Here is a 14,200-nt window from a genome sequence, read left to right as displayed (position 1 = left end):
ATCAGAATCAAATTCCTAACTTGGAAGTGCATTCATTCATGGAACATGCTTCTATAGGGAGCTGGTAGAAAAAGCTGATAGAATTGGACAAAGCATTGGAATGTGTAGGAAGACTTCTTGATTGATTGCATTTCAGTGGCTAGAGCTGTTGGAGAACTGGATGGAGGTTAGAAAAATAAATCGCATACCACGGACTTGTGAAAATAAAAGGTTCAGGTGTAGTCACACAAAGATCAGTCATTGTACGCTTAAGGGAAGCAGTAGGAAGCACTTGGCTGCTTAGTTCAAGGCTTTGGTGTCTTTGTTAATAATGTTTTCTTTCTTTGCTGTTATGTAAAGGAGAAGGATGCCAACAACTCGGGGGTGGAAATTAGTAATACAGCAGTGAAGGAATTGCTATTTTGAGCTAGGTGTGCCGTTCCCTTCCATCTTCACATCTGATGGAAACACCATGATAAGAAAGCAGTTCTAGATGTTCTGTCTCTGAAATAAATACTAATGAATGGCTCATTTGAGAATATAACAGTAGTAGAGATGTCAAAGTAACACCGAATGCCAAAAATATACACACTTACCCCTAACAGATACTAGTTTGCCATATCATATCTAGCATTATTCCATTATTAGCAATGCAAACTATTGAGAAGTTATTTCTCATATCACTTTTACTTGTGTAGCTTCACTATGTCCAGCAAGTCCCTAAATGAAGTGTAAGAGGTGAAAGCTCCAATTAATAAATAGGTTCTAACTTCCCGTATGTTTTGACTTAGACTGTTCCTTCTTGCAGAGCAGATGAGACAGATATATTACTGACAGCATCTATTTTTGAATAGCTTACTGAGAGGACACAGAAAATACTAAAGTACTGAAATATAAGTAGCCCAAATCATATTGAAATAGATACTTTGAAAACTAGTTGAAAGGACAGGTAAGAAAACCCTAAAAAAAATTCAAAGGCTCTGAATGAAATCGCTTTGGGATTGATGTTTCTCCTTGGTATCATATAATAGTGAATTCCAATGTAAATAAATTGTGTTTCATAATTTCTCTATCTTGTTTAACACCAGCAAAACATAGTTTCAACCTCTACTGCAAGAGATCATTAAGATTATTAATAATAGATTTTCTGGGATAACTAAAAAAATTCTAAAAAAAGAAAAAAAAAACAAACCCTAAACTTCTAGGCCCAAAATTTGGCCTGTAATCACACAAAGCTTCAAGAATATCACTGACTAGAAGTACAATAACCCCCCTACCTTGCATTCTCTAGAGGCCTTCCTAAGACTTAAGAATTATGCTTATACAGAATATTGATAGTAGCAGCCAGAAAACGCTTTCCAGTATTGCAGCCTAGAAAAGAAAACTTGGCCATTGAACCATGCTCTTATAAGCAATAGGATGTTGAATGCATCATGGGTCAAAAATAAACTGCTTTGGATGTTGGGTGTGGTTTGGATTTGTTGAGTAAAGTACTCAGTGAGGACGTAATATTTTTTACTTTGATTGCACAAAAAATTCTGTTGCAGAAATTTCATCTTTACAGTTTCTTTGCTCTGTGTCCAGTATATATGTAGAGAAGATGTATTTCTTGAATGCAGCATTATAATGGAATTTTACTAGGAATATGACCTGTGCCCAGTTATGACATTAATTTACCTAGTGCAGTTTGATAAGATCTCAAATTCCTATAGACTGTGCATCACTAAAAGATTGTCAGCTGTTTTCCCCGTGATTTTTGGAACGGCCTTACAGTCAAGCATTACACTTTCCTGTGCAAATAGTACCCAAGGAATCATTTAGCCATACAGCTTCTCAGGTTGTACAGCCTGGTATAGCTTTATTGAAGCTCACTGTGCTCATGGATTTACTCCAGTTGAGGATGTGATCATCTTTGTAACAATGAACACTTAGGAGCCAGCCTCCAGAATTTCTCGCTGAAGTGCATAAAGAAATTACATTCTTGATCATCATTGCTCTTCTAAATCTCCACATGATTTACGATGCAGTGTGATAAGTAGATCACATTTGAAACCATTATGTTACACGCAGGAACTCAAAGAACACTTGCCTTTTCCCACCCTATCCCTTTCCTAACCTAATCTTCTGTTTACTGACGTGTGTTAGCTTCTGTGCTTATTGTACTAGCTCGTATACTTACTAATTAATACTTTATTAACTATATCTAAACTGAACTATCATTAATATTCTTTGTTTCAAACTTCTGCGTTGTGGAAAAAAAAAAATTCAACTCAGGCCAAAACTAGCGACTCAATTCTGTTATTTTTATAAGATTATCACAGGAATGCCAATGAAAATATTCTTAAGTTACAATGGGTGTAACACAGGATTTTCACATTACCCCCTCCCTCTGGGGGAAATCCATAACTTTGTCTACAGTGTGAACTCCACTCATATGGGTCAGGGCAGATTTACCCAGTCAGTGTGTTTGTTTCGACTTTCATTTTCATTGGCACAAAACCAAACAACTAAGGGGAAACAGGCAGTGCAGGGCCCCCACCCTGGCTCTGAACATATTTTCTTCTATTGTAGCTGGTTCCCTCAATTTCCCAGATCAATCAAAACTTACTGGAGTCATTGCTGTGATGAAGTCCATTGTTGTCAGGAGGTAGGATCCTTGTGGTAGAGCGATCAAGAAGGGTAAGAGCTTTTAGTGGCAATGGTAACCCAACAGAAATAAATACCTACTGAATTTCAGTATGAAATGGGGCCTGGGGCCAGTATGGGATATCTGTAAATACACGGAATTTCTAATGGTCTCTGTATTGTGCTAGCATCCTGTTCCGAGAGTGAAGAGCATCAGCTCTGATCTTTCCGTGGCTCTCATGTTTTGGAGATCTGTCATTTAACAAATACCAGTAATGTCAATACTTGTCTGACTCAGTTTGAGGGATTTTTAGGATCTGAGAAGTTGTTAGTCTTGATGTTAGAAGTTCTAGGTTAGTCTTGAGAAGTCAAGAGTTCAGTTCCCTGATATGTTCAGCCCAAAATATCTAACAGCCTGTGTATGAATGGTATGCCCCAAATCAGTGTAAAGTTCCAGTCCATCCATGTCCCTTGTGAAAAGGATTCAGAATAATGCTATGTATTATAAACTTATTTTTGAGAAAATAACAAAATCTCTTTGTGCAGGACCATGTTATACAGTTGTGTTATAAGGAAGTGCAGATCAGTCTCTGCTATCTTCGTTGTGGTGAAAAGTCTGCTGCTGAGTATAGTACTAGCCAATTACTGCCCTTGTTCATGTTTCCTGAGTCAGTAATGTACTATTCTCACTTCTGCTTTTCTAATCTTAACCTCAGATTTGAAAATTAAGCTTTGGTCTTCCTGAATTTTTGGTACATTGTTAGTATTACTGACCTCCAGTCTATCCTGAAAGATAATTTTGATTATCATGTTAGAACCGGATGCACTGCCACCTGTTTCTCCTGAATTTACATATAGAGTTTGAGCCACCAAACCTAGCAAGAGCTGCTGTCTTGGCTCCGATGTAAGACACACAAGATAAGGCCTCATGCTCTCCCTCTCGTGGCTGCTTTCCCTTTCCCACACATGCACTGGCAACCTCTATTCCAGCAGATGAGGTATGCCCAGGGATGTTCTCTGCCTCAGAGGCCAGCTCATGCCATGTCCCAAAGGCACAGATTTATGAAAACAAGGCTATTCAGGTTGTGTGTTGGGAATGGTCCCTGCCCTGTACTGGGCTGTGTCCAGGAAGGGTTTTGAAGAGCTGGTTGGGCTGGTTGCAGCTGCGCTGGATCATCCGTGTGCTGTGGCCCTATGGGCAGTCAAGTCCCATAGCCTGAATCATGCCTGCCATCATGGGGGGGGCTATTAATGCTGTTCAAGTTTAAGCCATGAGGTTTACAATTGCATATAGTTGCATCTCTTCTTATCAATTATTATATATCTGGAGGGATTCAGAGGTTTTACTAGATACTTGGAAAAGTGCCTGTTGGCTTTCAGAATTTTATGGTACCTGCTTTGGTACTCTTGAGGTCAGAGTTCCATATGGGCTGATATTGTAACATAAGAGAAAACATTGACTTTTATCAGTTTTCAATTTGCCACATATAATTTCTTTGCTTAAGTGCATTTTCCTTGTCTTAAAAAGGAGGGAAAATAACCAGTTCTAATTTCATGTGTCAGAAACCTTAATTTGTTAATAATTTGATAAGCAATAAGTGTTAGACCATCAAGAAGTGACAACAATGACTTCAAAGAAAACAGTTACATTTTCATATGTGTACTATATACCAATCTGTGAGGAGATTTTTTTATTATTGTTATTTCATCATAGTTCTGTGCATCAACCAGTTCAGCCATTTAAAGGACGTAATACATCAGCAAAAGCAGATGCGAGGCAAGCTGATATGACTGGCCAGGACATAGTACCCTCTTTGTCTCCTGGCTTCAGTGCCAAAACCCAATTGTTGAATTATTTTGTGAGAGGACAATCTTGTCTTTCATTGAATTATAAAAGGCTCTGCCAGGGTTATGTGATACTTCCAGTCAGGAATATGGAGGCTTTAAATTCTTGCTGGGTACAAGGAGTACTATGCATATGATGCAGTGGGAATGCTGCAGAATGGAGTCTGGAGTGAGTTTGTAAGAGTGCTTAAAATAGTGTTTTCTTACAAATCAACAGCAACAAAGTTGCATTTGCACACTAAGAATAACACAGAGATGAAAGATTCTTTCCAATTACATCTTTATTATACTCATACTGTGCAAAATGCACTTGATTATGTGTTGCAACTTTAAACAGAGTAATTGACATTTTCACTTGAACACTTAAAAATTTTTATTTTTTGGCTTACGCAAGTGATATTACTGATGAATCTATGCAGGTGGTTTCACATGAAAACTGGTGATGTTTATCATGTTACGGATTCTCTTTATTCAACACCTATTCATATAAAAAATTGTTTTAGGAATGTTGTAGAGAATTTTTTAAGTTTTACTGGGTGTCATTTTTTGATGACCTGCACTACACTGCCAGGTATGTTAGTCACCAGTGGTTTTACTGTTCAGTGTTCTGAAAAATTTAAAAACCCTCAAAGGAGAGCTGCAATATGTGTCTCTTCACACAAGTCATCTGCCATCAAAGCCTGCTACTGATGCCTTTGCAGAGCTGGAAGTTAATTCAACAACCTACTAAGAAAGGGTGATGGGAGGGGTTTGAACTCTACCTTCAGAATATTACTTCTGTTTTTAAGTGGGGAGGGAAAGGAGTAAGAGATTTGGTGACACTTAAAAAGTTCATGACTGAACTAGAATTAAACCTTGCCTCTTCTGGTCCTTATGGAGAAAGTAATTTGGGAAGACTGAAAGATACCATTTCTGTCACACTTTGATGTACAAGACTAAGCTCTCACTCACCCCAGATTCAGTCAGCAACTTGAGAATCTACAGTGTGCCCAGTGGGTTGGTCGGTAAAGGAAGGAAGACAGACTGAATTTCTGTGTGAACACCAGGGCAGGTGTAAAATGGTTCGTGGAATTTATTTACTCAAATGCTTACCAGCTTTTCCTGTGCAACCTGTGTATCTGAGAGGGGATCTCTCTCCCTGAATAAGTGTTTGCATATGTTGGTCCAGATATTACTCCTCTCCCTAAAAAGAAAAGAAAATGATGAGGACTAGAGAAGATGGCACAGCCCTACTCCTGGCTTGGTCTGTGCAGTGCATCCCCCCTGGTTTTCATACAGGAACAGTGACAGAGCCCTCCCAGTCTGCCTTAAGGGCCTTCAGGGCTGAAGATGGATCTATAAAGCTTCAAACACAGGGCTCAAAGGCATCATTGTGCAGAAAAGGGCTTTAAACAGTTGCTCAATTTTAAGTCCATGCTTAAATACAAATCACATCTTTGAGATGTTAGGATTTGCTCAAGATTTTTGTGAATTCAGGGCTGTGCTCACTGCAGAAATCTGAGGTAGGAATGGTTCAGTATTATTATTACAAGTCAGAGAACGTATACATTTATACACAATCATATTTCCAACCAGTAGACCTCAGTCCTGTACTGCCATATGTGCAGGGACAAACTTTTGTACTCATCAGGATGAGAGTTTTACTTCCTGTCAGTTTGCCTCAGAGATAATACTTTTCTTGTTTTGTATTTTACTTTTTTCTTTTATTATTACTATTTTTAATTTGGATGTTTAAATAATTAAATTAGGATTGTCTGTTTAATTTGAGGATTAAAATGCATGCTAAGATTAAATTATATGTTTTGTATAGTAATTTTCATCAGGCCAGCATACTGTAGCAAAATAAGGTTCTTTTGGGAAGATCAAACAACTCTTACAATGTGAAAAGTAAATAAAGAAGTAAAAATAAACCTGCCCCACCTCCTCATTTGCACTCTTTGAGACAGCACTTGATCAAATTGTGGGTTGCACAAAGTACAGACAACATGGTTTGGTGTGCAGAGGCCCCAGAAGACTGCTATGCTTAATGTTTTGCTTAAAAAATTTTAAAGAACTTATATACACGAGTATAAAAGCATTACTTTATGTCCAGACACTTATTTGCAAGTAATATATTTATATTTCACATATAGGTCTTCCTGAGGATGTACAGATCCTCTTTATGTGCAAAATGATTTTTTTAAGTGAAGATAAGCTACTGTTTAAGCCTTTGCCATATGATAGTTGTTCTGGGTTTAGTGTTTGTGTCTCACTGGAATAACACAGGTTTGTTTGTTCTGTAGCCATTCCAGCCCACCCACATCTTGGTGGTTTGGCCCTTCCTCTTGCTTGTCTGCAGGTGCGCCCATTGCTGACCTCATTCATCCATCTATTTGGAGTCATAAATACATTTAACCTAATGTTTGGCCATATCACTTTTGTGGCATCCTTTAAATAGAAACAAAAATCCCAACAATCAATTGCTTATTATAAAGCAAAACTTTTTTCCTAATGTTAATCAAAATAGGGTTTTTTTTCATGCTGTTACAGTAAATGATTGTAAGGTTTCATTTCTATTTTAGGCTTTGCCACACACTTGCAAGTGTCTACACCTCTCCATGCTTCTCTCTTTCTTAGTTTAAAATGACCATCCTTGTAGAAGTGGTACATTTTCAAATGTATGTAAAGTGCTTAAAGATTTTATGATGTCTCCATGAAAACAAATAGTTCTGTACTGCTTTTTTGTGTCTAAAGTGCTAGGTACTGTAGCTAAGATTTTCTGTGGTTTAGGATTGACCTAATTCTGTCAGGCAGAATTTTCAATTGAATAAGACTAGGGTTAAACTATTTTGTTTTCTGTACGTTTGATCCCAGAGCTACATAAATTTATTCCAGGATATTTTCACACAAAAGTTGTGTTCCTAAAGGGAGAAGTAGTGGTAATTTTTAAGCCATAATGGAATCCAGCAGCATTCTATCTTACTTTTAGGACAGAAGCCTTTTAATGGATTTTAGAAAAATAACAACTAGTGTTGATTCAACCCTCATTGGCTGTCATTGGTATCCTGTGCCACTGCCTACACACATGTAGTAATTTACACTTCTACCAGGTGGAAAGGACCCACTGCATGCTACAGCTAGAAAAAGAAAAACACAATACAGTGTGTAACTTAATGTGAAAACAAGCTGGATAATGCATGAATTGCAAGTGCAGATGTTTTCTTTTGATCTTGACCTTCACAAACTTTGAAGTCTTTAGGACTCAAAGAAGCATGTCCCAAGCTGGATTGCTTTTGCTCTTTTAAAAAGCTTGGCCAAACAAAATTTGTTGTCCAGAATTTCTCCAAGGCTGAGTAAGTGCAGAAAGGAAGGCAGATGGAGAGGTAGAAGTAGAAACTGATGCCTGAGAAAGAAATTCAGAGTGTAAGAGGTTAAAAGATCAGGATTTGGGGAGAAATACTGACAATGAAGAGAAGTAGAGAAGTGTGAGGAACTAGAGGAAAATACAAGTATTAGCAGAGAGTTTGGAGGCAAGTGCAGGAATGTGTTAGTCATGTAACAAGAAATCAAAAATAGAGAAGTATCAGTGTATGAAATGAGGTTATATAGAGAAGGTTTCCTTCCCAAATCTGTAGTTCAGCATTGTAACTCCACATTTAACTCTGGCTTCAGCTGCCTGTAAGTGGGTTCTGAAGGTCAGTTTCAAGTTGTGTATCTCAGTGCCTTCAGGTGTCTTCATGAGTTCAAGTGGTGGAATTCTGTACTGGGGCTCTAAAGAGACAAAATCTGTAGATGGAGCAAGCTGGGCAGTTAATTTTTTTCCATAGGATATAAGGTTTGCATGTGGACGTGTCTGTTTGTTTGGTGCAGTCTTTAATGAGTCACTTAATGTTTGTATCTGCCCCTTAGCTTTAGAATAGTCTTCAGATAATTCAGCATGGTGCAGGAAAGACCGGTATGGGATACTTTCTTCTTGATGGAAATTAAAAGGTGTGTATGTGGAATAGGCAGGAGACTCATAGAAGAGAGGGAATTGTCTCATAGTTAGGAAAATTGGCAACCATGAGAATGGGATACTTTCCCTGCCTTTACTGATAAGTTCCTATTGAAGATGGCCAAATAGTTTTAACCAAAATTTTCCATTGGCCACTATGTACTTTTTTTTGGATTTTCTACTGTGGGCCAGATTGGCAGACTGCTCTCCTAGCTGCAGTTTAAAGTCATGTCCAAGTGTGCTTGGACATATAAAACCCTGTACAAATAATAATTAGTAAAGGAAAATCAGTACTGTCATTTCTCAGATTAGGAACCCAAAATCCTCAGAAATTTTTGCGCATTATATTTGTGTCTATATTTATCTTTATAAAATGGGCATGGTAGGAGGGAAAAAAACATTTCTCCTCAAGTCAGTTCCCGTTCTGAAGTAAAATGATATTTGTGAATCACTTAGATAACTTTGGTTAACTTTTGGGAATTTATTAATATTCCTTGTTAGTGTAGTGTTGAAGTGCTTAATTACTCATTTATTATCGGAAGCATGAGTCTTGCAGAAAAATTAAAATCAAAAAAGTAGCTACAAAATGAAAACCATGCTCCAGGGTGTTTTCATGGTGAAGACAAGCGAATTGCACAGTGAAACTTTCAGTTTAGGAAATTTTGAAATTAAGTGCCTGATTTCAACATATGGGGAAGGCATTAATTTTCATTAGGAGAAAGAAAGAAAGAGTAGGACAAAATGAAGACTTTTATTAGATAAAATATATTTAGAGAGTGAATTTCCTTTGGCATAGGGTGGTAAAAAATACTTGACAGGAAAGTTCTGCATATGTGGGTTTCCTGACCAAGAACATCGTACCTAAATTTGTTCCCATTAAAATCAATAAAATATCTCAGATTGCTTGTGGTGTGTATTGCAACAAGTGTTCAGTATCCACAGTTCAGAACTGTTCTGGGCCAATCGGATTGCAAAATATCCGTCAGCTTTGGCTGACAGCCTGGGGTTGCCACAGCAATTTTTCTCTTTAATGAGTAAAATAGGTGGTGTTTATAGAAAAATAACTGTCTCATGAGAAGCTGTGCAAAAAGTTCCATTCAAAACCATTCTGTTTATATATAGTTTTGTTGTTTGTTTTCTTTTCTTTTTACTTACTACTGTGGACATTTGCATGAAAACAGGTTATTTCTCCTTCAAATTGCAGTCATGGACAGAATAGCTACTATGCCAAAATGGAACCAACCCACTTCAAAAACGTAAACTATTTTCCTCACCAAATCTGTTTCTTCTGTGTATGTAAAGTTTTGAGCACTTATTTTCCTATCTAAATTTAGGGGCTGGTTTTTTTGCGTTAATTCTGTAAAACCCAAAAAAACAATATGGATATAATAAAATGAAAACATGTTAGCCAAAGGATTAAGTGAGGAAAAAATACAGTAGCATAAATAACTTGGGGTTTTATTTATGGTGACAGGCAGCAGGGATAAAAGTATTTTTGTTACATGTACTGATGGATTTTTTTTTTTTTTAGTCAGCTGTGAAAACAATGATAAATACTCAAGAACAGGGTCCTGTTTTGGGTGTTGGTGATCAATAGAATTGATAGCGACAGGGTTCTCTTCTGAATGTCTGTGTTCTTTTAGATGGACTAAATTGACTTTTCCAGTCTCAGGTTGAATGTAATATTCTACCAATAAACCAAGTGGCATATTTTTTCTGGTTGTTTTTTTTTTTTTTTAGTGCCCTTAAGATTTACTTGATGGGTCCAAGGCTGAGTGAGTTTGCATTAACAGCCTCGTTCCTATATGTATTTACGTCATTTAACAGCTTAGTCCTTGCCTTCAGGTCCATCTGGATGCACAGGGCATCAGCTGGCCACGTTGCTCTCTGTCATTTATTTCTCTGGGAGGAATGAGTAGGAGAGTGGGTGTGGTGTGCTGCCAGATCCTCAGCCCCTGTAGCCCTCATGCTAGCAATAAGGAAGGCAGGAGGGTGAATTTCTGAGCCTTCCAGCTGCTCTGCCTTGGGAGAGGCTCACTCGCCCTGGACTAGGAGACAGCGGTGGCTTATGGCCTAGGGTGTGCTTATCCTCTCCCTCCTCTTCTCCATCTAGGGTGGTTCTCTGAAAAATCATAACTATGTAGACAAAATCCACTGGACAAAGCTATCATCTGTTTGTACAACTGCAGGATTTATAGCCACCGTATTGATAAGTAAATATTACCTCTCTGGTTAATAAATGGAACAGGAGGGCTTATGGGCAAGTGAGCATAGTCCTCTGACTGTAAGGATTTGCAGAGAAATTTAGTGGACAGGCTCCTGTTTGTACTACACAGAATAAGTTTTGCAGTGTCCTGAGGGCCAAAAAAGCTATCTGTAAATCTTTCAAACACCTTTTTTTTTTCTCCCTCATTTGAATAAATAAGCATCCCCCTGATCTTATCTAATGCAACCAGACTGTATTTGTCTCTGAGAGCCAATTAATTAATTGCCTCTTTACCTCTTTGGGGCTCTGCGAATTTGTGATTTGCAAATAAAAATTATAAAAAAGCTGTAATTCTCCTGGCAGATATAAACTGTTTCTTCTTTTGCTGTGCCCCTTCACAGAGTAAGGGTCCATTTGCTTAGGCCAAACACCACCTGAATGTGACAGAACAGTACCAGGACCCAAGCAGTGGAATGAAACATCAAGGGCTCTTTGTAGGAGCTTACTACGTTCGTTCCTATTTTACACCTGTAGTTTACACCTGAGAACTTTTTTAGTTGCGTTTAGCTTGGGCAACTGATAACGCATGTTCACATTGTTTTATTTTTTTTCATACTTGTAGTACTAGACACAGGATTGTGGCCTAAAAAAAATGTTTGCAAAGTAATTAAGTGTACATGAACCAGTTGGTTTCTTTCATTGAATCTATTGGCGATACTCAGTTCCCAGATAACTTGTTCAGTGCAACTTAGGCAAACTGTTCTAGTCTTAAGCAGGAGGCAGTTCACGATAATTATATCATATAACACACTAAACAAATGCATGGTAAATGAACAAATGTAAACCAAACAAGAAATGCAGCACTGGGGGCTAACCGTGACTGAAATTCTTGTGGGTAAGTACAGCAGGTTGAGCAAAGCTGTATGAGAAATAGGATGAGAGTTTGTCAAAGCCTGACTGCCACAACTGTGTCAATGGAGCTGAGTCAGCATGGGAAGAGTGGAGTAATTTTCACCAGAAGTTACCCTTCTGGGTGATGTGGAGAGCATCTGCTGGAAATGCTGATGACTAACCTTCGGGAGCTCTGCAGAGCTGCTGCTTCTGCTACTCTTCAACCCATCTCTTGTGCTGGTGCATTCCAGGGACATTCCACTGGAAACAATAGCATGACAGAGAGCTGCTGGAATAGGCACCAGTCAGCATCAGACCAGCAGCCAAAAAATGTAAATGATACCAGTCATCTTTTGAGAAGTCACAGCTTAAGAATTTGTTTGTCTCTGTGAATTCAAAAATTTTGCTTTTGCTTTGCCTTTCTTGGGTCAAAATATATAGCAATACATATTGTGTGAATAACTGAGTATTTAGAAGCATCATTCATTTATATTTCTTTTCTTTAGGATTTCTTATAAAAAATACTGTTTCGCTGTACTACTCCTCCAGCATTTTGCCTGCTAGAAACCAGGCCATTTTCTGTCTGTCTTCCTCCCATCTGTTTATCTTTTTCTGTGTGGAAAGAAATTTAGTAATTGTGTTGATGATTGATTACTTTCCTGTTAAGTTATTCCTCTACCTGATCTCCAGCCTTTCTCTGTTTTTGTTGCCAGCTCATGGATGCTATGACTGTAGGATCGTGCTAACTGAACCTTCTGGAGTTTTCACTTCTCCTTGCTTCCCTAGTGATTATCCCAACAGCCAAGCGTGCAAGTGGATCATTCGAGCACCTCATGGATTCATCATACAGCTGACATTTATAGACTTTGACATTGAAGAGGCTCCGGGCTGCATTTATGATTCACTGACATTAGACAATGGCGAAAGCCCAATGAACCTTTGTGGCATCACTGCCAAAGGATTATCCTACAACTCTACCGGAAATGAAATGATTGTGTCATTTAAAAGTGATTTCAGCATACAAAAGAAAGGCTTTAATGCCAGCTATGTACGAAGTAAGTAAACCCAAAGCAATATAGGAAATATCCTATAAGGATTAGAAGAGCACTTCTTGGAGGAATCGGGTCCTCCACGAGAAGAGAAAGGATGGGGAGGATGCAGGATAAAACTTCAGAGTTCTCTTGTATGTTTTGTAACTAATTTATTTTGTTTTGGATAAAAAGAAATTAATTTATTCTAGGGGATGACATCAAGTGAGTTGGAAGGGCTTTTCATATATAAAGCTTTTAGGCCTAACATTGCCTCTCTCTTTAGACTTACGCTGAAGGGTTTGGAAGCAGGACACTTGTCCGTCAGGGCAGTGTACCTGCAGAGGGATGTAAACACCTAAAAGGAGAGCATGAGAGGGAACTTATTCAAGTCAGAAACTAGAGGAGTCTGGACCTCTGGCCCAGTGGAACACCCAGCAGTGGGGAGGAGTTTCTGCAGGAGTCAGAACTTCTCAAGAGCTTCTCTTCTTCCAGCTTCTAGAACAAACTCCCAGGGATGAACTGACATTGCAAAATGGTTACCTCTTGTTCCAGTTCCTTGACCTTTCTTTCTCTTCCTTAAATGCAGAGAAATGCTTAGATTTTAAAAACCTAAGAACTACAAAAAACCCACACTCATGCTTTTTTCTCTAGTACATAAGGGTACAATTAACACAAGACTTATCTTTGTTTTGTTGTTAAAAGCATTAATTAGAAGTTGTTCTCATGTGACAGTAAAAGGCAGTGAGGTAACCGAGGGCATTAGGATGATCACTCACAGGCCCCATATGCTGCAACTTATTCATTCCAGTTCAGGGTTAGAGTTTACAGTTGCATGCTCTCAGCAGGCTTTCTTTTTGTTGAAGACACACACTTTATTCTGAATAGTACTGTTACAATGAGCTGTTCTATTATTATATAACATTTCTTTTCTGTTGGTTAGCTGGCTGTTGTAGAGACACAGAGCACGGATTTTTGCAGTTATATCTTCAGACCCAAGCACATCTTCTTCACAGCTTTAATGAAAAAAATATATATTTATCACAGATATTATATATTTTAAAGTAAGATTCATTAGACAAAAGTAGTCCTGATAATGCCAACCAAATTTATGTGCAGTTCTGAAAAGAAGAAAGGTAACATAATATCAGAGGAGTTAAAAATATTGCTTTCTACTGAGGTCCTTTCATGCTCATGAAATGAATGTAGGATTAATTCTAGGAGCACCTGTCCTCTTCTGAAAGTGGAAGCAAATTTTCTGAGTTTTCCTATTTGAAAATAGCAGCTCTCTCTGTATTGTTAATAGTAAAAATCAAGTAACTTACAAAAAAATCTACACAATCTGATTATACAAAATTTCTTATTTCTTTATTCCTCTAATATTTTAATGTTCAAGTAAGAGGATAAGGGTTAAAATTACTTACAGTTGGAAATGAAAGATGCAGTGGCTCTCAGTGTTCAATGAGCAAGAGAGGAAAGGTCCACAGGTATTGTCAGGAAACCATTTCTGTTTATATACCTATAGGCAGTATATTATGAAAGCAAAAATATTACCTCTATGCCAAACTGAATAGTATACTATGTTCATGGATAGCACCATTAAAGTTAAATAGTCTTGGAAAATATTCTTTCATTTAGAGTAAGACTAATCCC

The 14,200-nt window shown here is 37.9% G+C and overlaps 1 protein-coding gene across 8 annotated transcripts in view; it reads left to right on the top strand.

The window, feature by feature from the left end:
* ADGRG6 (adhesion G protein-coupled receptor G6) overlaps positions 1 to 14,200 on the top strand; it is a 109,743-nt gene that overhangs the window by 30,976 nt on the left and 64,567 nt on the right. For 5 of the 8 annotated variants that reach the window (XM_071740725.1, XM_071740726.1, XM_071740723.1 and 2 more), the window contains exon 3: positions 12,233 to 12,574. In XM_071740725.1, the coding sequence (XP_071596826.1) occupies positions 12,233 to 12,574 (342 nt within the window). Of the gene's footprint in view, positions 1 to 4,884; positions 5,021 to 12,232; positions 12,575 to 14,200 lie in introns of those variants that run through there. The other 3 variants (XM_071740722.1, XM_071740718.1, XM_071740724.1) reach the window with 2 other exon arrangements.

This window comes from Heliangelus exortis, chromosome 3 (genome assembly GCF_036169615.1).
Source record: "Heliangelus exortis chromosome 3, bHelExo1.hap1, whole genome shotgun sequence".
In the NCBI taxonomy this organism is placed as follows: domain Eukaryota; kingdom Metazoa; phylum Chordata; class Aves; order Apodiformes; family Trochilidae; genus Heliangelus; species Heliangelus exortis.
The sequence above is the reverse complement of the archived record's forward strand: the minus strand, read 5'-3'. Positions and strand labels throughout refer to the sequence as shown.